This window comes from Pan troglodytes, chromosome 23 (assembly GCF_028858775.2).
Source record: "Pan troglodytes isolate AG18354 chromosome 23, NHGRI_mPanTro3-v2.0_pri, whole genome shotgun sequence".
Lineage (NCBI taxonomy): Eukaryota > Metazoa > Chordata > Mammalia > Primates > Hominidae > Pan > Pan troglodytes.
In genome coordinates, this window is record NC_086016.1 from 52,191,855 (window position 1) to 52,213,633 (window position 21,779).

The 21,779-nt window shown below is 53.9% G+C and overlaps 1 protein-coding gene across 5 annotated transcripts in view; it reads right to left on the minus strand.

Annotated features, from left to right (window-relative positions):
• Positions 1–20,563, minus strand: part of MLC1 (modulator of VRAC current 1) — a 28,691-nt gene extending 8,128 nt beyond the window's left edge. For 2 of the 5 annotated variants that reach the window (XM_024352900.3, XM_054675946.2), the window contains exons 1-10: positions 18,116–20,563; positions 17,703–17,938; positions 16,057–16,146; positions 13,336–13,389; positions 12,910–13,011; positions 10,393–10,494; positions 9,816–9,887; positions 7,251–7,367; positions 3,967–4,023; positions 1,879–2,001 (exon numbers count right to left, since the gene is read on the minus strand). In XM_024352900.3, coding sequence (XP_024208668.1) covers positions 1,879–2,001; positions 3,967–4,023; positions 7,251–7,367; positions 9,816–9,887; positions 10,393–10,494; positions 12,910–13,011; positions 13,336–13,389; positions 16,057–16,146; positions 17,703–17,879 — 894 coding nt within the window. In that variant the 5' untranslated portion in view covers positions 17,880–17,938; positions 18,116–20,563. The remainder of the gene's footprint in view (positions 1–1,878; positions 2,002–3,966; positions 4,024–7,250; positions 7,368–9,815; positions 9,888–10,392; positions 10,495–12,909; positions 13,012–13,335; positions 13,390–16,056; positions 16,147–17,702; positions 17,939–18,115) is intronic. The other 3 variants (XM_063808029.1, XM_024352899.3, XM_024352901.2) reach the window with 2 other exon arrangements.
• Between the last annotated feature and the right edge of the window lie 1,216 nt (positions 20,564–21,779).

Sequence of the window (21,779 nt, forward strand, 5' to 3'; positions counted from 1 at the left end):
CTATCCCCCTTCAGACAGTGACTCCATCCCCCATCAGGCAGTGACCCCATCCTCCATCAGACAGTGACTCCATCCCCCATCAGTGACTCCATCCCCCATCAGACAGTGACTCCATCCCCCATCAGACAGTGACTCCATCCCCCATCAGACAGTGACTCCATCCTCCATCAGACAGTGACTCCATCCATCCATCAGACAGTGACTCCATCCCCCATCAGACAGTGACTCCATCCCCCATCAGACAGTGACTCCATCCTCCATCAGACAGTGACTCCATCCATCCATCAGACAGTGACTCCATCCCCCATCAGGCAGTGACCCCATCCTCCATCAGACAGTGACTCCATCCCCCCGTCAGGCAGTGACTCCATCCACCCGTCAGGCAGTGACTCCATCCCGCGTCAGGCAGTGACTCCATCCCCCATCAGACAGTGACTCCATCCCCCATCAGGCAGTGACTCCATCCCCCCATCAGGCAGTGACTCCATCCCCCATCAGTAACTCCATCCCCCATCAGACAGTGACTCCATCCTCCTACAGTGACTCCATCCCCCATCAGACAGTGACTCCATCCCCCATCAGGCAGTGACTCCATCCCCCATCAGGCAGTGACCCCATCCTCCATCAGACAGTGACTCCATCCATCCATCAGACAGTGACTCCATCCCCCATCAGACAGTGACTCCATCCCCCATCAGGCAGTGACTCCATCCCCCATCAGTGACTCCATCCCCCATCAGACAGTGACCCCATCCCCCATCAGGCAGTGACCCCATCCTCCATCAGACAGTGACTCCATCCATCCATCAGACAGTGACTCCATCCATCCATCAGACAGTGACTCCATCCCCCATCAGACAGTGACTCCATCCCCCATCAGGCAGTGACCCCATCCTCCATCAGACAGTGACTCCATCCATCCATCAGGCAGTGACTCCACCCCCATCAGACAGTGACCCCATCCCCCATCAGGCAGTGACCCCATCCTCCATCAGACAGTGACTCCATCCCCCATCAGGCAGTGACCCCATCCCCCATCAGACAGTGACCCCATCCCCCATCAGGCAGTGACCCCATCCCCCATCAGGCAGTGACCCCATCCCCCATCAGACAGTGACCCCATCCCCCATCAGGCAGTGACCCCATCCTCCATCAGACAGTGACTCCATCCATCCATCAGACAGTGACTCCATCCATCCATCAGACAGTGACTCCATCCCCCATCAGACAGTGACTCCATCCCCCATCAGGCAGTGACTCCATCCCCCATCAGACAATGACTCCATCCCCCCATCAGGCAGTGACTCCATTCCCCATCAGCACACGCATGCTGACCTGGAGCAAACAGCTTAATACAGGTCTTCTAATGATTTGGGTGCAAAACCACTTATACTGGAAAACAAAAAACAAAAAAAACAAAAAAACACTAGGTATCTAAGAAATACATCTAGCTACACGTGCCTGAGCCTCAGAAGTCGTGTTGGAGATAAGCTCCTACTGGGTCAGCTCAAAGTAACAGGACTTTGAATTCTCCTTAAATTCACCTGTTAAACTCAATGCAGTTCTGATGCAAATCCGAAAAGCATGTCCCATAAACCCAGGACAGATTCTAAAATGGGCTCAGGGACAGAGGGGGTCCCAGGTCCCTGTGAAGCAGGTGGTGGCCCCAGATACAGGGCAGAATCGAGGCCCTGAGGCCCTGGGGCCAGGCTGGCATTGGGGAGCACGGTCACCGCTGCCCAGGAACAGCGGAGGAGGTGCCTCCTGGAGCTGTCCCTGGTGCCAGTGCCCCCAGAGTCCCAGGCAAAGCCAGCAAGGGCCAGGCCGACACGCAGAGCACCACATGTCTGAGGGGCTCTGAAATAAAATACAACTCACTTTTATGGCTGGCGGGTAATCCTTAAACATCTCCACGATTCTCATGATGCTGAATGACAGATATCCAGAGGCTGTGAACAGCAGCGGAGATGTGAGGCTGCTTATGGCAATCAGGACCTCCACCTGGAAAAAAAGCGCGGGTTGCAGGACCACGGCCGGAGCCTGGGAGCCCAGGACAGGGGGCGTGGCCAGGGCTGGGGGGGCGGGCATGGCCGGGCACTCATGGGCATAGTCCCAAGCTGGTTCCCTGCATGACTCCTGCTGAAACCTCTGCCTTTTCTTTTTTCTTTTTCTTTCTTTTTTTTTTTTTTTTGAGACAAGTCTCACTGTGTTGCCAGGCTGGAGTGCAGTGGCACGATCTTGGCTCACTGTAAGCTCTGCCTCCCGGGTTCAAGTGATTCTCCTGCCTCAGCCTCCCGAGTACCTGGGATTACAGGCGCCCGCCACCACACCCAGCTAATTTTTGTATTTTTAGTAGAGACCGGGTTTTGCCACGTTGGTCAGGCTGGTCTTGAACTCCTGACCTCAGGTGATCCACCCACCTCGGCCTCCCAAAGTGCTGTGATTACAGGCATGAGCCACCGCGCCCGGCCTGCCTTTCTTTCTTTTTTGAGAGGCAGCCTAGCTGTGTAGCCCAGGCAGGAGTGCGGTGGCACAATCTCTGCTCACTGCAACCTCTGCCTCCTGGGTTCAAGCAATTCTCCCGCCTCGGCCTCTTGAGTAGCTGGGATTACAGACATGCACCACCACACCTGGCTAATTGTTTTGTATTTTTAGTAGAGACAGGGTTTCACCATATTGTCAGGCTGGTCTTCAACTCCTGACCTTGTGATCCACCCACCTTGGCCTCCCAAAGTGCTGAGATTACAGGCATGACCAGCCTGCCTTTTCATTCACAGCACAGTGCCACAAGTTTTGAAATATTTACCATCTAGGCACGGTGGCTCATATCTGTAATCCAAGCACTTTGGGAGGCCGAGGAGGGCGGATCACCTGAGGTCACGAGTTCGAGACCAGCCTGGCCAACATGGTGAAACCCCCATCTCTACTAAAAATACAAAAACTAAGCGGGTGTGGTGGCGCATGCCTGTAGTCCCAGCTACTTGGGAGGCTGAGGCAGGAGAATCGCTTGAACCCGGGAGGCAGAGGTTACAATGAGCTGAGATCGTACCACTGCACTCCAGCCTGGGTAACAGAGCAAGACTCTGTCTCAAACAAAACCAAGAAACAAAAAACATTTACCTGCAATTCTCCATTCTTGAAAAAATAGCCGTTCCGCATGGGTCACCTCCTTCACTGCTCTGAAGTCTGTCCTTTTAACCCACCCCAAATCTTCTTGTTTGACCCATCAAGTCTCAGAGACAGCTTTCACTCATGCCAAGCATGGGCAGTCACCTTGCAAAGCACTCAGGGTCCACATTTTGGAAGCAGTCATTAACGATCGACCAGTTCAATTGTTTGCGGCCAGTTTGTGGCAGTTTCGGCCGGGCGTGGTGGCTCACACCGGTAATCCCAGCATTTTGGGAGGTTGAGGTGAGTGGATCACCTGAGGTCAGGAGTTCGAGACCAGCCTGGCCAACATGGTGAAACCCCGTCTCTACTAAAAATACAAAAATTAGCCGGGCATGGTGGCAGGCGCCTATAATCCCAGCTACTCAGGAGGCTGAGGCAAGAGAATCACTTGAACCCGGGAGGCGGAGGTTGCAGTGAGCCAAGATTGTGCCATTGCACTCCAGCCTGGGGGACAAGAGCGAGACTGCATCTCAAAAAAGAAAAAAAACAATTGACCAGCCTTAGGAGGTGCAGATGATGCTCAGACACTGGTCTCCTTCCACGGGTTAGGCACAGAGAGCGCTTCCAGTGTCTACACCACCTTGTTCAGGTCTGCCTGTCCCTGAGAACAGTCCCTGCTGGGCGGGCCAGCCTCCGCCTCCCACAACCCCACCTTCCTCATTGTGCAGGCCCTGCAGCCCAGTCACTGCGCTCTCTTGGGCTGGAGCCTGGTCACATGGCACCAAGGGAGGGCTGGGCCAGGCCCTGGCCCCGCTCGGTGGGTCCCTGGCACCCAGGGCTGAGGGGTTCACCCACCAGACACTTGCTGGGCCACTCTGCTGCCACATGACTGGCAATGGCACTTGGAAAGCACTAAGAGAAAAGAAAAAGGAAAGATTTTAGAGGAAATAGTCGAAGAAGTCGAATTCCAAACATGTGCCCTCCCGCCAGTGACCCCTCCATGCAGGCTGCCTGGCTGGCTTGCTGTGGGGGGCTGGGGGATGGTGCAGTGCCCAAAGGCGCAGCTGGGGCAGGGACGGGTCCGCAGGGAAGCAGGGGTAGCCTCTCAGAGGTTTTGTGTGCTCTCTGTTCCTCAACCATTGGTTTAAAATTTTAAGCCTGTAGAAAAGCTGCAAGAGCAGTGGAGGGGGCATCTGAGGCCCCAAAATCACCAGAGTCCTTGACACTCACATCTGTGCTCTCTCCAGCTCTCCCAGATAGCCTGATGCCTGAACACCTGAGAGTGCTGGCTGAGCCCAGGGCACACTCTTGCACACACCCAAAGCAGGACCACACTCGAGAGACTCCACGTGGGGCCGATGTGGTCCATGCCCAGATTCTTCCAGTTGTCCTCATCATGTTCTTTCTTTTTAATTTTTTAATAATTTTTCTTTCTTCTTCTCCTTTTTTTTTTTTTTTAGACGGAGTCTTGCTCTGTCACCCAGGCTGGAGTGCGGTGGCGCAATCTTGACTCACTGCAACCTCCACCTCCCAGGTTCAAGCCTCCTGAGTAGCTGGGATTATAGGCACCCACCACCACACCCGGCTAATGTTTGTATTTTTAGTAGAGATGGGGTTTCGCCTTGTTGGCCAGGCTGGTCTCGAACTCCTGACCTCAGGTGATCCGCCCGCCTCGGCCTCCCAAAGTGCTGGGATTACAGGCATGAGCCACCGCATCTGGCCCTGGTCATGTTATTTCTAGAGCTGTTTGTTTGTTTGCTCCTGATCCGGATTCAGTCTGCCATTGAGCTCATAGTCTCCTTGTGGGTCCCTGTTAATCGGGGAGTCCCTCAGCCTCTGTCACCTCCGTTACCTGGTCGCTTCTGGGGGGTGCAGCCCGTCAGCTGCAGTCGGGCCTCCGTGTGGGACAGGATTTCTTCACGATGAGCCTTGGGGAGCCTCGGAGGAGACTCTGCAGTGCCCCAGGGTGTGGACTGCCCCTTCCTGATGACGCTGACTTGACTCACTGGGTTAGGGGGATCTGTAGGTTCCTCTGTTGGATGGGCACCTCTTCCTTTTTATAACCAAGAAGTGCCCTTTTCCCACTTATTGTGAGGAGCCTGCCTTAGTTCCGCACAATGTGGGCAGAGGGAGGATGCATGCTTTTCATCCTCTTCATCCCCCCGAAGGTGTCCAGGTGCCAGCACCCCAGTCCGGCCTGCTGGGGAGGGGGCTGCATCAGCCAGGGGCTGTGGTGAGAGGGTGGGCAGGACAGAGATGGGCTCCGAGCAGGGGAGCCTGGGCAGCAGGGAGAAGACTGGGGAGCTGAGGGGCTGCCAGTGCAAAGGCCCCAAGCCAGCTGCAGAGGTGGGTGTGGCCCTGACCAGGGAGGCTGAGGTGTCAATACAGGGGTCTCTCCTGGGCTTGGTGCTTCTGAAAGGGCCTTCTAGCTGTAAGCAGCAGTGAGGGCACAGGAAGGGATGGTGGCTTCAGGGTGGCCTATTCAGGGCCCCAGTGAGCCATGGGAGAGCGGGAGTTTCCCCGTTCACCCAGCATGGCCACTCCGGCCCCTGCCCTAGAGGGCCAGGAAGCTCAGCCATAGGGGCTGGGGCAGCTCAATCAAGGGCCCTGCCCTGGAAGGGTCCAGGCCTGCAGCCCAGCCCCCAACTCCAGCCCCGAGCACCTGCCTCCAGCCCATGGTGCAGGGCCTGGGCCCCTCTGCCGCACCCAGGCCAGACTCAGGCAGGTGGAGCTGGGTCCCTCACCACGCACGCCTCAGCGCTCTCCTCTCCTCCTGGGGTCTCCTGCCCTGAAGAGAGGGTTGGGAGTGTGGGTGGATTTAGGGGCGCCCAGGGGGCAGCACCTGATGGGCAGGGGGTGCTCTCGGGGAAGATGGAGAGAGCAGAGCCACCCCCGAGGCAGGAGGGGTCTGCGGGATGGGAGGGGCCTCTGTGATGAGGGCTGACTGCAGGGACAGGGAAGGGGGTAGGGCAAATGCCTTTCATTCTCAACTTTTTGGAGGTATGTGGTCTCCGTCCTCCCTCAGCTTTGGGATGTAATCCCTGCGTTTCAGACCCCAGGGTCAGTTGTACACACCTGCAGGCGTCACTCTCTCTGTCACAGACCCGCTTGGGTGGGCACCCATGTGAGTTCTCTGTCTCAGGAGCTGGGCCTGGTCCTACCCCTTCCGGGGGTGTGGCTCTATCCCAGCTCGGTCCTGCCTGGGTCTCTTTCCCTCTCTGAGCGCCTCAGCAGCCCACTAGGTCGGGCACTGGTGCCCTGGGGGCATTGCTCTACGCCTACTCGCCCCCACAGGGAGCTGAACCACAGCTGCTGCCAATGGGATGTGTCCACCTGGCAGGCGTGGGCCCCTTCTTGGCAGTCCACCCGGAATCACTGTTCTGAGGGAACACACCTGTAATCCCAGCACTTTTGGGGGCCGAGGCAGGCAGATCACTTGAGGTCAGGAGTTCAAGACCAGCCTGGCCAACATGGCAAAACCCCGTCTCTACTAAAAATACAAAAAAATTAGCTGGGCATGGTGGTCCACGCCTGTAATCCCAGCTACTTGGGAGGCTGAGGTGGGCAAATTACTTGAACCCGGGGAGGGGCAGAGGTTGTAGTGAGGTGAGATTGAGCCACTGCACTCCAGCCTGGGTGGCAGAGTGAGACTCCCTCTCAAAAAAATAAATAAATAAAATAAATAAAACAATGCCCATGTATTGAGCATGTGGCATGTGTCAGGTGCTGTGTGACACATCTGCTGCGGTAACATTTAATGTAAAGTAATAACAGAAATATGCTGCATTGTATGAAACACATAGTGTAATATAAATGCATTATATATTAGAAAATTATATAGAATAATAAACATCTACAGCCTGACATTCATATGTTAAAAAGATTAGAATAATAAAAATAATTGGTATTTTTTTCAGGAAAAATAATATAAAATAATCACACAAACTAATATAAAAGCAGTTAATACTTTGACTCATTTAATCCTTAACTCCCCAGTTCTTCTGAACTGGGGGGCCAGCGAGGACCCCCTGTGGTGACTCTCTGTCTGAGTGCACCAAGACTGAGCTCGGGGCCCAGCCACGCAGGATCTGAGCAGTGTGGCCCAGAGTGGTGGCGGGCGGGCCAGAGGGGGTACTCACGGCCACTAGGATCCAAAAGAACGTCACTGAGAGGTGTGGGCCTGAAACTGAGTCATCCACGTTCAGGGCAATGATCCCCCCGAGGACGGCAGAGATGCCTGCGATTACCTCGACGACCTGGAGGGGACAGGACAGCATCGGCTCATGAGGAAGTGGAGACACCCCCAGATTCCCAGAATGCACTGTGCAGACATGGACCCCCAGGAGCAGGGTCCAGTGGGCTGGCCCCAGATCTAACCGTGGAGGAGCCCACCTGGATGGACCCCCAGCCTCACCTAGCCCAGACCCCTCTGCCCTCAGCTGCGGCTTTTCACGTCCCTCCTGGAGTAAAATAGCCAAAGAGGTGTTTCCCCCACTGCTCCTTTTGTCCACAGAAACTGAGGGTATTGACCTGACAGTGGTGAGGGCAGAAAACCAAGACCCTCAGACCCCCTTCCCTGTCCTCACAGTGTGGCAGGTGGCGGTGCTCAGACCCTGGACCCCATCTAAGGGACTCGGGAAAACAGGCCTGGGGCAGAAGTAGCTTCCCATAGGACACGCCCACCCGTGCCATGTGGGTTTGCCATTGCCACGGCAACACTGGACGTCACCACCCCTTTCCGTGGCAACGATCCAACCACCTGGACGTTAGCACCCCTTTTCTAGAAATTTCTGCATAATCTGTCCCTTAATTAGCATATACTTAAAAGTGGGTATAAATAGGAGGCAGAGCTGTCTCTGAGCTGCTGCTCAAGGCACCTGCCGGTTGGAGAGCCCTGCTCTACTGCCACTGCAAACAAAGCTGCTGTCTGTCACCTCCAGCTCGCCCTTGAATTCTTTCCTGGACAAAGCCAAGAACCCTGCTGGCCTAAGCCCTGGTTGTGGACTCATCTGCCCGGCACCATCAGGGCCGCAACCAGCACCGCCAGACTCAGGGAGGGGCCGCAACCAGCACCGCCAGACTCAGGGAGGGCTGGGGAAGAAACACACGCCCGAAAACCTGCTCCCGTGAAGGATCTCTGTGAGGCGCAAACACAGAGCTGTGGCCAGCAGGAAAGCCAGGCATAAGGAGCGGGCCAGCAAGGGCTTGGGGGCCAGAGGGGACCTGGGCAGCCAGGCCTCGCGTCCAGAAGGCACAAAACTCCAGATGCACAAATAAAGCTGAATTCCCAGCCAGGCACGGCGGCTCATGCCTGTAATCCTAGCACTTTGGGAGGCCGAGGCAGACGGATCGTGAGGTCAGGAGTTTGAGTACAGCCTGGCCAACGTGGTAAACCCCGTCTCTACTAAAAATAACAAAAATTAGCTGGGCGTGGTGGCGGGCACCTGTAATCCCAGCAACTCGGGAGGCTGAGGCGGGAGCATCACTTCAACTCAGGAGGCAGAGGTAGCAGTGAACCAAGATCACACCACTGCACTCTAGCCTGGGCAACAGAGCAGGACTCCATCTCAAAAAAAAAAAGGAAAAAAAAAAAAGAAGCAGAACGGAAATGGAAGCTAAGAGAGGACTGAAATGCTGAATAAGGGGAAGCGAAGGCACTGGGAAACACACACAGACACAGTCAAGCACACAGGAGGCTGTCCCATTGTTGGAGTAAAAAGCCAAAATGTCACAAAATGTCACCAGCTAGACAACAAGGCCAAGGCGGAGGGAAGGGGGACAGACCCCGCATGGTCTGTTTATCAAGGAGCGTATTAGAATATGAAGGGCAACCCCCAAAAGAATACTGAAAAATTTCCCATCCAAAATTAGAGGGAAAAGGAAGGACGGAGCCTCCGCCAATTCAAAAGAAGGCGGGGAAGGAGGGAAAAAGGCAAAATCAGGGAAAATGGAAAACTCACAAGATGGTAAAAATAAGTAGAAATTTATCAGTAATAACTCTCAGAGGAAATGGGCTACATTCAAAAAGCTAGGGAGAGAGAATGACATAAGATAAAGAACAAAATACAGTTACGTGCTGCTTATAACAATTATACCAAAGTACAAGGCAAGAAAAGTTGAAAGTAAGAAGGAGAAAGAGGCCAGGTGCGGTGGCTCACACCTGTAATCCCAGCACTTTGGAAGGCCTGGGTGGGTGGATCACTTGAGGTCAGGAGTTCGAGATCAGCCTGACCAACATGCCGAAACCCTGCCTCTATTAAAAATAAAATAATTAGCCGGGCGTGGTGGCATGTGCCTGTAGTCCCAGCTCCTCAGGAGGCTGAGGCAGGAGAATTGCTTGAACCTGGGAGGCAGAGGTGGCAGTGAGCTGAGATAGCACCACTGCACCCCAGCCTGGCTGATGGAGTGAGACTCCGTCTCAAAAAAAAAAAAAATTCCTCGGGGACAACAGTGTCAACTCACCTACGGCAGTAACAAACTCCCCCTTAAAATTACAGGACACCAGCAGCACCTTTCGCGATAAGGAAGGTTATTACCAACGATACCAACAACAGACTAGAGTCTCCACAGATGAGGCGCACGCTGCCATGCAGTGTAGACAGCCAACTCTTAGCCAACTCGGAATCGAAACGTGACGTTTAATCCAGCCTCAGTCACCCACAACAGAGCATGAGAGAAAAGAGAAAGAAGGGAAGTTTTCTTACTGAATAAGATTTCAGGACCCGAGCAGGAAATGGCACTTCGTCCAGAATGTTGGCGCTGTCAGACATGGAGCCCTACGAAGAAACAGAACTGTCACCTCGGGTGCACAGGCACAGGGACTCAGCACTGCTGCTGGCATCCGGCCGCCGTGGGCAGTGGGTCAGGTCAGCCTGCCGTGTAGATGCGAGACCACCTTGGAGGTGCCCGTGGATCTTTGGGCTTGAGGAAATGTTCACACACATTGTCCTTGCATATGAAAACGTGTTTACAGGTATTTTTAGCAGATGTGGTGTCTCCTGGTGATCCCCTGGGGACGAGCACTGGACTGAGTCGGGCTTAGGGGGAGGGGAGGGTACAGCATCTGTCTTCACCTCCCTGTAGCCGGTGGTCGCCAACCCCTCACCCAGCTCCAGAGCCCCTCCTGGCCGGGGTTTCTGAGACCCAGGAGAGAGGGGTCTCATGGGAATGCCCTGGAGCAGCCCAGATCGGCCCTCCGAGGGTGACGCTGAGACCCACCTCACTCACCCTGGGGTGATGCCTCTGCACCCCCTGCCCTGCGGGGTCAGAAGCTGCACCCACCTTCTTTTTCTTGCAGTCCTCCTCGCTGGACCGTGCAGCGATGATCACCGTGGCCGCCATGAGCAGCTCCAGCAGGAGCAGCAGGATGAGATTGAAGTTGATCTGCCGAGGGGCACACGCGCTTCAGCACCGGGCCCGCCTTTCTCACGCCACCGCGCTTCAGCGTCCACCAGACCACCTCACGGGCAGGCTGCGCAGGACTCTCAGCCACGGTCCCCACTTTTCCCATCCAGGGCCAGCTGTGAGGCACTGTGGGCTGCACACTCTCTCTGCCTCACATGGGCCTTTGGGGTCTTTTAGTTTTTAAAACCATTCTTAGTGCAAAGGCTGTACAAACACAGGCCAGGGCTGGATTTGGCCTTGGGCTCTGGTCTACCGACCCCATTCTGAACGCTCCTTGTTCCCACAAAAGCCTTCACGGAATGTTTAGAGTAGCTTCATGCATGATTGTCAAGCACTGAGAACATAAGGTTTTTTGCAGGGTAATGAAACGACTGCAGGCCCTGACCGTATTGGCAGTGACATGAATTTATATGTGTGTTAATATTCATAGAAGCATACATTTTAAAAAGTCAGTGTAGCTGTCTGACAATTTTTTGTTTTTTTTTTGAGACGGAGGTTCGCTCTTGTTGCCCAGGCTGGAGTGCAAATGGCGCCATCTCGGCTCACCGCAACCTCTGCCTCCTGGGTTCAAATGATTGTCCTGCCTCAGCCTCCCGAGTAAGCTGGGGTTACAGGTACCCACCAGCACGCCCGGCTAATTTTGTATTTTTAGTAGAGAGGGGTTTCTCCATGTTGGTCAGGCTGGTCTCGAACTCCTGACCTCAGGTGTTCCGCCCACCTCGGCCTCCCAAAGTGCTGAGATTACAGGCGTGAGCCACCGCGCCCGGCCTGACAATTTTTAAAATACATTTAAAAAAGAAAGACTGCAGAACCACATTCAACTAAAAACAGAGCCTCGAAATATATGATGTCATAACAGAGCCACAGGAAGATGTAGATATATCAGTAGAGGTGGGGAAGGACTTGAAACACTTTTCTTAGAAACTGACAGATCAGGCAGAGGGAGGCGGCTCACGCCTGTGATCCCAGCACTTTGGGGGACCGAGGCGGTTGGATCACCTGAGGTCAGGAGTTCCAGACCAGCCTGACCAACATGGTGAAACCCCTTCTCTACTAAAAATACAAAAATCGGCTGGGTACGGTGGCGCACACCTGTAATCCCAGCTACTCGGGAGGCTGAGACAGGAGAATTGCTTGAACCCGAGAGGCGGAGGTTGCCGTGAGCCGAGATGGAGCCACTGCACTCCAGTCTGGGCGACAGAGCGAGACTGTCTCAAAAAAAAAAAAAAATGACAGATCAAAAAGACAAAAGCATAAGGAGAACTCTAAAATTCAGAAAAGTGTGACATTAACCTTGTCTTTTATTTTCTGTATTTCTGGTGCTTTGACCTCTGGCTCCTTCCTGATCCTGAAGAGACAGCTCCTCCCAGGGCCAGCCAACAGCTACAGTGAGTAACTTGCCTCTGAGCAGTTCAGATACAAGCCACTGACCCAGGGACCACACTCCATCTGCTCTCCGTCTTAATAAAGAAGCGTCATAGGCCGGGCGCGGTGGCTCATACCTGTAATCCCAGCACTATGGGAGGCCGAGGTGGATGGATCACCTGAGGTCAGGAGTACAAGGCCAGCCTGGCCAACATGGTGAAACCTTGTCTGTACTAAAAATACAAAAATTAGCCGAGTGTGGTGGCACACGCCTGTAATCCCAGCTACTCCGGAGGCTGAGGCAGGAGAATTGCTTGAACCCGGGAGGCGGAGGTTGCAGTGAGCCGAGATGGAGCCACTACACTCCAGCCTGGGCGACAGAGCGAGATTCCTTCTCAAAAACAAAACAAAACGAAACAAAAAGGCAGTGTGGGTGTTCCCACTGGGTCCTCCAGTGTCTACTCATTTTTCCTGCCCAACGAGAGTGGCCAGGACATACTCAAGCCTCCTCCAGCTTTCCCCAATCATCAAGTGCATTCCACATGTCACAGAAAGCAGGAGGCCCTCCTTGCAGTATCTCGGATGAGGTCCTGGTTTCCTTTGGGATTTTTGTCTTTTTTTTTTTTTTTTTTTTTGAGACGGAGTCTTGCTCTGTCGTCCAGGCTGGAGTGCAGTGGCGCCATCTTGGCTCCCACAACCTCTGCCACCCACAATTTCACGTTTTTGTTTAGAGGTGCATTGAACAACTGTCTTACACAGATTGGATGAAACATGGTATTATGTCACTGTTAATTTTTAAGGACCGTTGCAAAAGACATTGTTTACCAATAAATCTGTCCCGCAGAATCACGAGACTTCAATAAAGACAATTATTTTCTTTGGATGCATAAATCTCTCAACGTTTGTCAAACTCACGAGCTGTGAATAACATTTACCACCTATTTCCAGCTCAACAAACATTTGCTGACACCATTCGTGGGAGTGGGGCTGTGGATGTCAGGCGTCTGCGCGACACTCGTGTGAACTCACATTTATTGCTGATGGGTTCAGGACTAGTTTGCATCCAAACCAAATTAAACATGTAGTGGTCACAGCAAACGTGGAAACAAACAATATCTGAAAGTTGGGAATCTGAAAAACAAGGCAGGAGGGGTTTTCCTTCTTTGAATAATAAAAGAAAAAAGGTAACAGATAAACCACACTTCAGGCCATTCACTAAAAATTATCCTGATTAGGACATAATGGTGGGGAGTCCTGCGTGCTCAGCCCGCTCTCCCCTCTGTGTGGCAAAGGCTGGGCTGGGCAGGAGCTTTACCGTCTGGGGGGCAACCTCGGGGGCCCCTCTTGGTGCCACAACGTCTGTGCGTGGGCACACACACAAGCACACATGGGCACACTGTCTGTCGGCCCCTCCGGCTTTCTCCCTGGCAGAGGCTGCGTGCAAGCTGGACTCACCACATTGGCGTTCCTCCTGGAGACGGTGAAGCTCACAATTGCCGAGGGGATGCACTGGAATGAAACCGGAATCCCATGAGCCCGCCGCTCACCTGAGCAACTGAGACTCTGAAATACTCTAACATTCTGCGCTTCCAGAAGGATCTGAATCATATTCACAAAACAGTGTTGCCAGTCCATGCAACACAGTGGGTTGGCTTGACTAGAAGGCCCCCAGGTACTTCTCAGTTTTAATTTTTTCTTGAGATGGGGTCTCACTCTGTTGCCCAAGTTGATCTTAACTTCGGGCTCAAATGATCTGTTCACCTCGGCTTCCCAAAGCCCTGCGATTACAGGCATGAGCCGCTGCGCCCAACCCCCAGGTACTTCAAAATAATTTATTCTGAAAGAAGTTTTTATTTTTCTGATGTGCTAAAAAGATATTTGTTAATGAAGGCTCTTCCAGTTGGATAAGCTTTGAAGTCTAGAATGTAACTCACACAGGCACAAGACCTGGTCTTTGCTGAAAATTACCCAAAAAAGGAAAAAGTATCAGCCGGGTGCGGTGGCTCACACCTCTAGTCCCAACTACTCCGGAGGCTGAGCTGGGAGGATCTCTTGAGCCCAGGAGTTCGAGGCTGCAGTGAGCTGTGATTACTCAGTGATAGAGTGAGACCTTGTCTCAAAAAAAGAAAGAAAGAAAGAAAGAAAGAGGAGGTCGGGTGCAGTGGCTCACACCTGTAATCCCAGTACTTTGGGAGGCTGAGGCGGGTGGATCAGAGTCAGGAGTTTGAGACCAGCCTGGCCAACATAGTGAAACCCCATCTCTACTAAAAATACAAAAAAAATTAGCTGGGCGTGGTGGCGGGCACCTGTAGTCCCAGGTACTCAGGAGGCTGAGGCAGGAGAATTGCTTGAACCCAGGAGGTGGAGGTTGCAGTGAGCAGAGACGGCGCCATTGCACTCCAGCCTGTGTGACAGAGCAAGACTCCGTCAAAGAAAGAAAGAAAGAAAGAAAGAAAGAAAGAAAGAAAGAAAGAAAGAAAGAAAGAAAGAAAGAAAGAAGCAAAGGAAGGAGCAAGACTCTGCGTGTGAGGGAGGCAGAAAGGAGTCCCACAGCCTTCTTGTCCTCAGCCTTCTTGTCCCCACAGGGCCACACCAAGGCTAGGAGTCCAGGGCCAGGGAGGGAGGTTGGGACGTCAGGGACAGGGAGGTGGATGGAGTCGGGCCAGCCCAGGCCTGTGGCCCTTGCCGTGCAGGGCCTTGCTCCTGCAGCCATGGGACCCCGGGCCCTGAGTCGGGGGTGCAGGCAGGGGTGTCTGAGGGGCTGAGCACAGCAGTGCTGGGTGAGGAGGCAGAAGAAGCCCCGTCAGGGCCTGAGCGAGGGGCAGAGCTAGGGCCAGGACAGCCAGGCTCAGCTCAGCACCCACTCAGGTGCCACGAGGGCCCAGGGTAGAGAAGAAAGGACGGGGGCAGGGCCGAGTGGGGCCAAGGCTGGGCGGGGGTGGGCACTTGCCCATATCCGGCAGCCGCTGAGGCTGAAGGGGCACAGCTCACAGCTCCACTGGGACAAGGGCGGCTCCCATGGTGAGGATAAAGGCCACGGAGAAGCTTCCAGAGAGGGCAGCAGAGTGGGACGGGTCACCTGCCCCAAAGGGCTTTGTTCTAAGGGAGCAGAGACCCAGGACAGCACGGGGCGGGGCATCCACTTTGTTTTTAAGACATTTCGGGGGCGCTGCTGGGGACAGTCACCAACAGTGTCCCTAGAGAAAGGGCAGGGGCCAGAGACCCAGCAGGCATGTGGAAGCGAGAGGAGGGGAGAGCTCGGGACCAGCTGAAGCAGGAGGGGCATGGGGTCCGCGGCTTGCGGGCCAGAGGGGCATGGGGTGCGCGGCTTGCGGGCCAGAGGGGCATGGGGTCCGTGGCTTGCGGGCCAGAGCCCAGGGGTCAGCCAGCATGGTGCTCTAGCTGCCAGGACGCTGGGGAGGCAGTGGCCGGGGTTCACAGAGGACCAGGGGTCAGCGGTTGTCTGTCCTCCCTTGCTCTGAGGATCAGTGGGTGCCTCCACCGGCCTTGGCACTGTGTAAGTTTCTAAAAACACAGCATGAAGCTTTGGGAGGATGTGGGGCACAGGTCCCAGTCCCCTGAGGGCAGATGCTGCCAGCTCTGGCAGGACGCAGCCGCAGGCTCAGAATCAACACGCAATTCCCTGCACAGGCGTCTGCAGAGCAAGGTTCAGGCCTGCTTCATCAGTAATTCTCAAAGGTGATGAACTCTACGTGAAACTAAAGTCATATGAAGAGTTTTTTGTTTTTTTCTTGTTGTTGTTGTTGTTGTTTTGAGACGAAGTTTCACTCTCGTTGCCCAGGCTGGAGTGCAGTGGCATGATCTGGGCTCACTGCAACCTCCGCCTCCCAGGTTCAAGCGATTCTCCTGCCTCAGCCTCCTGAGTAGCTGGGAGTACAGGCACCCACCACCGCGCCCAGCTAATTTTTGTATTTTTAGTAGAGATGGGGTTTGTCCATGTTGGTCAGGCTGGACTCAAACACCTGACCTCAGGTGATCCACCCACCTCCACCCCTCAAAGTGCTGGGATGACAGCCATGAGCCACTGTGCCCGGCCCATATGAAGAGGTTTGAATGAGGTACAGGTGACAGAAACCTGCACATCTCAGAACAAAGAAACCAGAGCACGTGCCGGCGAGCTTGGGCACTGGCAGAGGCGTGGAGGAAGCTGCTTACAGAGCCTGCAGCACAGCGCAAGTAATCCATCTCAGCCGGGAACACGTTCCCCAGGTACAGCGAAAACCCCGAGGTCACCAGGAGGCAGCTCTGCAAGACAGCGACAGAATCCCAGGTTACAACGCGCCCCGTCCCCAGGCTGGACCCTGACCCTTCAACTTCTGCTTCACTGTCTGTGTGTTGGTGACTCACCCACGTCCCCCAGCATCAACCACACCTGCACCTGGGACCCGCCCATCCTGGACTCCTCCTGTAGGACAGACGCAGCCCCGCCGCAGCCCAGGACATGGACCAGCCTCCCCCAGCCATGTCGGAGCATGGACCCCCCACGCTGTTATCTGGAGGAGAGAAGAAAGGGGATCTGCCAATATTTAGAGCAAGGAATGGCACCTCTCCCCACAAAATACTCCTGCCCCAACATGTTGTGTGTGCAGTCTTCCGGATCCCACACCCAGGTCCAGACACAAGACTGGAAAACAACTGCCCATCCCCCTCCGTCTGCAGAACCTAATTTCCAGATCTGGAAGAAGATCCCTCCAGGCAGGGGCTCCAGGCCCAGGGGCTCCTGAGCAGGGAAGACCCTAGCAGGAGGCAGGGAGGGTGCTCTCTCTCACGCACAGCACCGCAGGGGTGCGGTGGGGAGGGGGCTCTCTCTCACGCACAGCACCCCCGGGGTGAGTCTGAGGGGAGTCAGTATCAAAGGTCACTGGGACCCAGGGTCCTGGCAGAGGAAGCGAGGTCTGGGGCAGAGGGGATCTGGCCTGGGCGGGGGAGGGGCTGCGACCAAGTCCAGGGCACCAGGCGGAGGAGGGCAGATCCCGGAGATGGCCACCACCACCCAGGAGCCGCCTCTGTCCCCAGCTCCGAGGCGGACGCCTGTCTTGGTGGGGCATGCTCAGGCCACGGGAGGTGGGCAGGACCACTGTGGGTGCTGCAGGGGCTGCCGGCGGAGGCCAGGGCACAGGGAGGGGAGAAATCACGGCCTGGATCTCATTCTCAGCCCAAGCTACACGGAACCTGGGGTCCCTGCATAGAGGCCTGTCCTGCAGCATGGCTCTGAGCAGCTGCACACACTCAGGCCCAAGTGGCTCCTTCAATCATCTCTGTGCCCACGACTGTGCAGGGAATGGCCAGGACCCCAGGGAAGTCCCTCAGACATCTGGCGCTGCCCGTCCACCCCAGGCCTGTTCCTTTGTTCACCAGCTCCCTCCCAGCCGGCCCCTGAGGCCCTCCCTAGGAGGAGGAGGTCCCTGAGGTTCTCTCCATGAGGGCCGACCTGAAGGCCTGAGACGCCTCCTCCCACCTTTGCAGGTGACCCCTCGGAGGACCCTGGGCCCCCAGAGCCGAGGGTCATGGAGACTCCTGGGGCCCATTCATGGCCCTGGGACTGTCCCTACCCTGGTGGGACTAAGCCACAGCCTGGAGCAGCTCAAGGCTGGCACAACCTTGAGACACCCATAAATTAATAAAAATAACTGTGAAAACACAAGCAAAAGAAGCTCGTCGGCATCCAAGAGCTCTGCAGCAGCAGGGTTAGTCTGAGAGTTGCTCTCTCTGTCCCACCTGGGGCTCCAGGGCACTGCAGTCCGTCACCAGAGGGACCAGATGCTCGTGGCCCTCCAAGGGCTTAGTGTGGAGCTACTCACCCCCATCAGCACAGAGAAGACCCACGTCTTGTGGCTGAAGCAGGGGGGCAGTCTCTTCGACAGCTGCAGGTCGCTCGGCTTCGCGTCCGGGGCGTAGCTGGCGGGGTCTTGCCGGCCCCGCTCCAGCGTGGGCATCCGGTCATAGGCCAGCTCCTCTCTGAATGGCTCCTGGGTCATGGCACTTGGGGACACCACAGCTGTGCTGAATGTACAGCCACGTGTCACCAGTTCTTTATCTGGAATAAAATTATCATCGGCTTTGACCACTCTGAAGAAACTTCAATAAGTTGTTTCCAAGAAATACTTTTTAACAAAAGAAATATTGTTCATACTGAGGTGCTCTAAATTTGAAGAAGAAAATGAGCACTTGAATCTAAAAGTGAAAAAGAAATAACTTTCCTAGAAAAACGGACCTGAATAGTCTGGGTTCAGGGTGAGATTCTACACTTTAAATGCCTCATTGATCCATCTGGGCCCTCCAGGTGCAACACCTGACAACATCCATCGGCAACTTCGTCCATGAACACATCACGCCGGGGACTCAAGCACATTAAACTGCTCCAATTGGTAGCTAAACGAGAGATTGCAAAACATGCCTCTACTTAACGGCTTAATGTCTGAGCACTTACCTCCCCCGCTGCTCTGCCGTTGGGAGCACTGGTCTCTGGGTGAGGGACTTCCAGCAAGAAGTATTCACAAATGAAACAAAAGCTCAGCAAACTTGAGCTGAAGGCAGGGGAAGGAGAGCTGCTTCCTGAATATCAATGAGGGGAGGAATCGGGTGGATCCTAGAAATGTTTCGTGTCGGTTGTGTAAACCACTGCCTCGGAGCTGTCAGAACCCAACTAGGAAAGGAAGGGGGCCTGCCTGTGCCACTCGCCACAGAGCTCGGGTATCTCAGAAGAAAGAAGCGTCCCTAAGAATAGAATCCCACCAAGTACACATTCTGAGCAGGCCCTGTTTCTGAAATGTAACTGTTTACTCGAAGGTCTTCTACATCTTTCCAAGCAGCCTTTTTCCATCCCCCACAGCCACGCGGTGGGAATCTCCTTCACACGGTCACATAAGCATTCACGCACTCGGCTTAGCTGTGTGGCCCTTGGGCGGCTCCGGATTCGGCCCTGTGGTTTGCGTGGGCAGCCCGGATGGCTGGTGGGCCCGGTCCTGCTGCCCCCTTTATCTCTGCTCACCAAGCGGAGAAAAACCACAGCAATGTGTGTCGCCCAGAGACACTGGCACCCTGACAGCTACAGCAACGGGTTCTTTGTGCACATTGTAAAAAGGCTCAAACTAAAGTTTCTGAAAAACCAGCTCCTTAAACCATGAACCCACATTAAAACTTGAGCAAAGTCATCAGGTTCCAGACCATGGGATGTTCTGTTGTCTTCGTTTCAATCAAGCAAGAAGCTTTTAGTAAGCTTTTATTAGCTTTTAGTAAGTTTTTATTAGCTTTAATAAGATTACACATACAAGCATCCCTGTCCCAGTGAAAATGCCCACTAAATCACCTCGATCAAAATGCGTAAGTGTCAAGTACGCATAAATGCAGCTCAAAACACTTTGCTCAACCACACCCCCACAGGAAACAGCAGTGATAAATTTTTAGCAATAAACGAAAGTTTAAGCTATACTAGTATTTTAGGGTTAGTTAATTTTGTGCCAGCCCCCACAGCCAATGTTCTGTTGTCTTCATTTCAATCAAGCAAGGATGAGAAATAATTTTCAAAAATTATAATCTGTGAAGTCAAGAACTCATTTTAATGGATTGAGAAACCTCCCAAACTTCACTATCTTTTAAAGCGACAAACGGGATTAGTGGGAATGGGTCTAACTGGATCGAATCCTCCTGTGTTTCTTTTTGTTTGGAAAAAAATGTTAATCGGATTTCAACATTTTTTTCTTTCAAAAGTTGTTCTCCACTTAGAAATACAAACAAGCTGCCCTGAACCAGAGGTTGCAGAGGCAATCCCTCAGCTTCCCAGATCATAAGTCATCACTTGAGAAATGCTCCCAGGTTTCTGTTGGCAACACTAGTTTCTAGCACAGACCCTGTTCTTTCATACAATCTTCCAACAAATTCTTGCTCCTAAAATGCCCTTCATCCCTCTGCCTGCTGATGTCCCATCATCATTCAACATTCAACAAACATTTATGGGGTGGACAAAGAAGTGACGTCCGTCCTATAGGCTGTTCACATTCATTGGGGGCACAGGAGTGCACAGGATAAACTAATTAGTGTGTTATACAGTGATATGGTTTGGCTGTGTCCCCACTCAAATCTCATCTTGAATTGTAATTCCCATAATTCCTACGTGTCGTGGAAGGGGCCCGGTGGGAGGTAATTGAATCATGGGGGTGGTTACCCCCACGCTGCTGTTCTCCTGACAATGAGTGAGTTCTCATGAGATCTGATGGTCTTTTATAAGGGGCTTTCCCCGCTTTTGCTCAAGACTTCTCCTTCCTGCCACCTTGTGAAGAAGGACATGTTTGCTTCCCCTTCCACCATGATTGTAAGTTTCCTGAGGCATCCTCAGCCCTGTGGAACTGTGAGTCAATTAAAGCTCTTTCCTTTATAAGGACTTGAGTCTAAAATTACCCAGTCTTGGGTATGTCCTTATAGCAGCGTGAGAACAGACTAATGCATCCAGTGACACACATGATTTCCTCTATGAGGGAAAAGAAGTCAGGGGAGAGAAATGAGGGGCTGCTGTTTGCAGGGGCCAGGGCAGGCCTCAGTGAGAAGGAGGCAGGGAGGGGAGGCTGGCAGAGTTGAAGCAAAGGCCACAGGTGGGGGAGGGCAGGCGAGGACCATGAAAGGGGGATACAGGTAGGACAGCCAGGTGCCAGCACCTGTGGGTATGGAGACGACTCTGCTTCAACTCTGAGACAGACCTGCTGGAGGGGTCTGGGCAGAGCAGCATCCGGTCACTCACTGGGTGGAGAGCAGGCTGGGGGGTGGGAGGAGCAGGTGCTGCCTGGCATTGAGGTGGCAGTGGGCAAGTGGTGAGGAGGGACTGGGCTCTGAACAGGGTTTGAAGAGCGGACGCAATCTGCTGTCAGGGCGACGTTGCTGAGTTCTGTGTGAGCAGTGAGGACAGAGATGAGAAGACCAGGGTGGAGCAGGTGTGGAGCGAGGATCTGGAGTTCCATTCTGGACATGATGAGGCCGAGATGTCTGTGGGCATCTGCCGGGTCTACTGAGTCCAGAATCCCAGGGAGTGGCCCGAGCTGAGGAGCTGAGGGGCAGCCCTGCAGGCACAGCACCCGCTGCGAGCCACCCTGGCAGGGAGCCCATGAGCCACCAGCCCTCATGCAGCTCGCTTTTGTTTCCAAGCTAATCTCCCACCAACCAGTAGGTCCCTGGGACCCTGCTGGCTCCTGTATGTGTTCCAGCACCCAGCCCAAGACACAGGCTTAGCGGGGATTTGAAATGCTAGGGAGTGCGCCACTCTCTCCCCTCCCACAGCAAGAACTATCGGTACACTCTGCATCCATGGACAGGCAAGGTCCAGGCTGTCATCAGACTGACAGATCTGACCTAGGAAAATAAAGCTATGTCAATCAAAAATAAGTCGGGGCTGGGCGCGGTGGCTCACACCTGTAATCCCAGCACTTGGGAGGCCAAGGCGGGTGGATCACCTGCGGTCAGAAGTTCGAGACCAGCCTGACCAACATGGTAAAACCCTGTCGCTACTAAAAATACCAAAAAAAAAAAAAAAAAGCCAGCGTGGTGGCGCACGCCTGTAATCCCAGCTGCTCTGGAGGCTGAGGCAGGAGAATCACTTGAACCCGGGAGGTGGAGGCTACAGTGAGCTAAGATCATGCCACTGCATTCCAGCCTGGGCGATGGAGCAGGACTCCATCTCAAAAAAAAAAAAAAAGAAATAATAAAAAACAGAAACCACTGGAATAGTAAAGATATATATACATATTTTGTTTTTGTTTTTGTTTTGAGGCAGAGTCTTGCTCTGTCTCCCAGGCTGGAGTGTAGTGGTGTGATCTCAGCTCACTGCAACCTCAACCTCCTGGGTTCAAGTGATTCTTCTGCTTCAGCCTCCCAAGTAGTTGGGATTACAT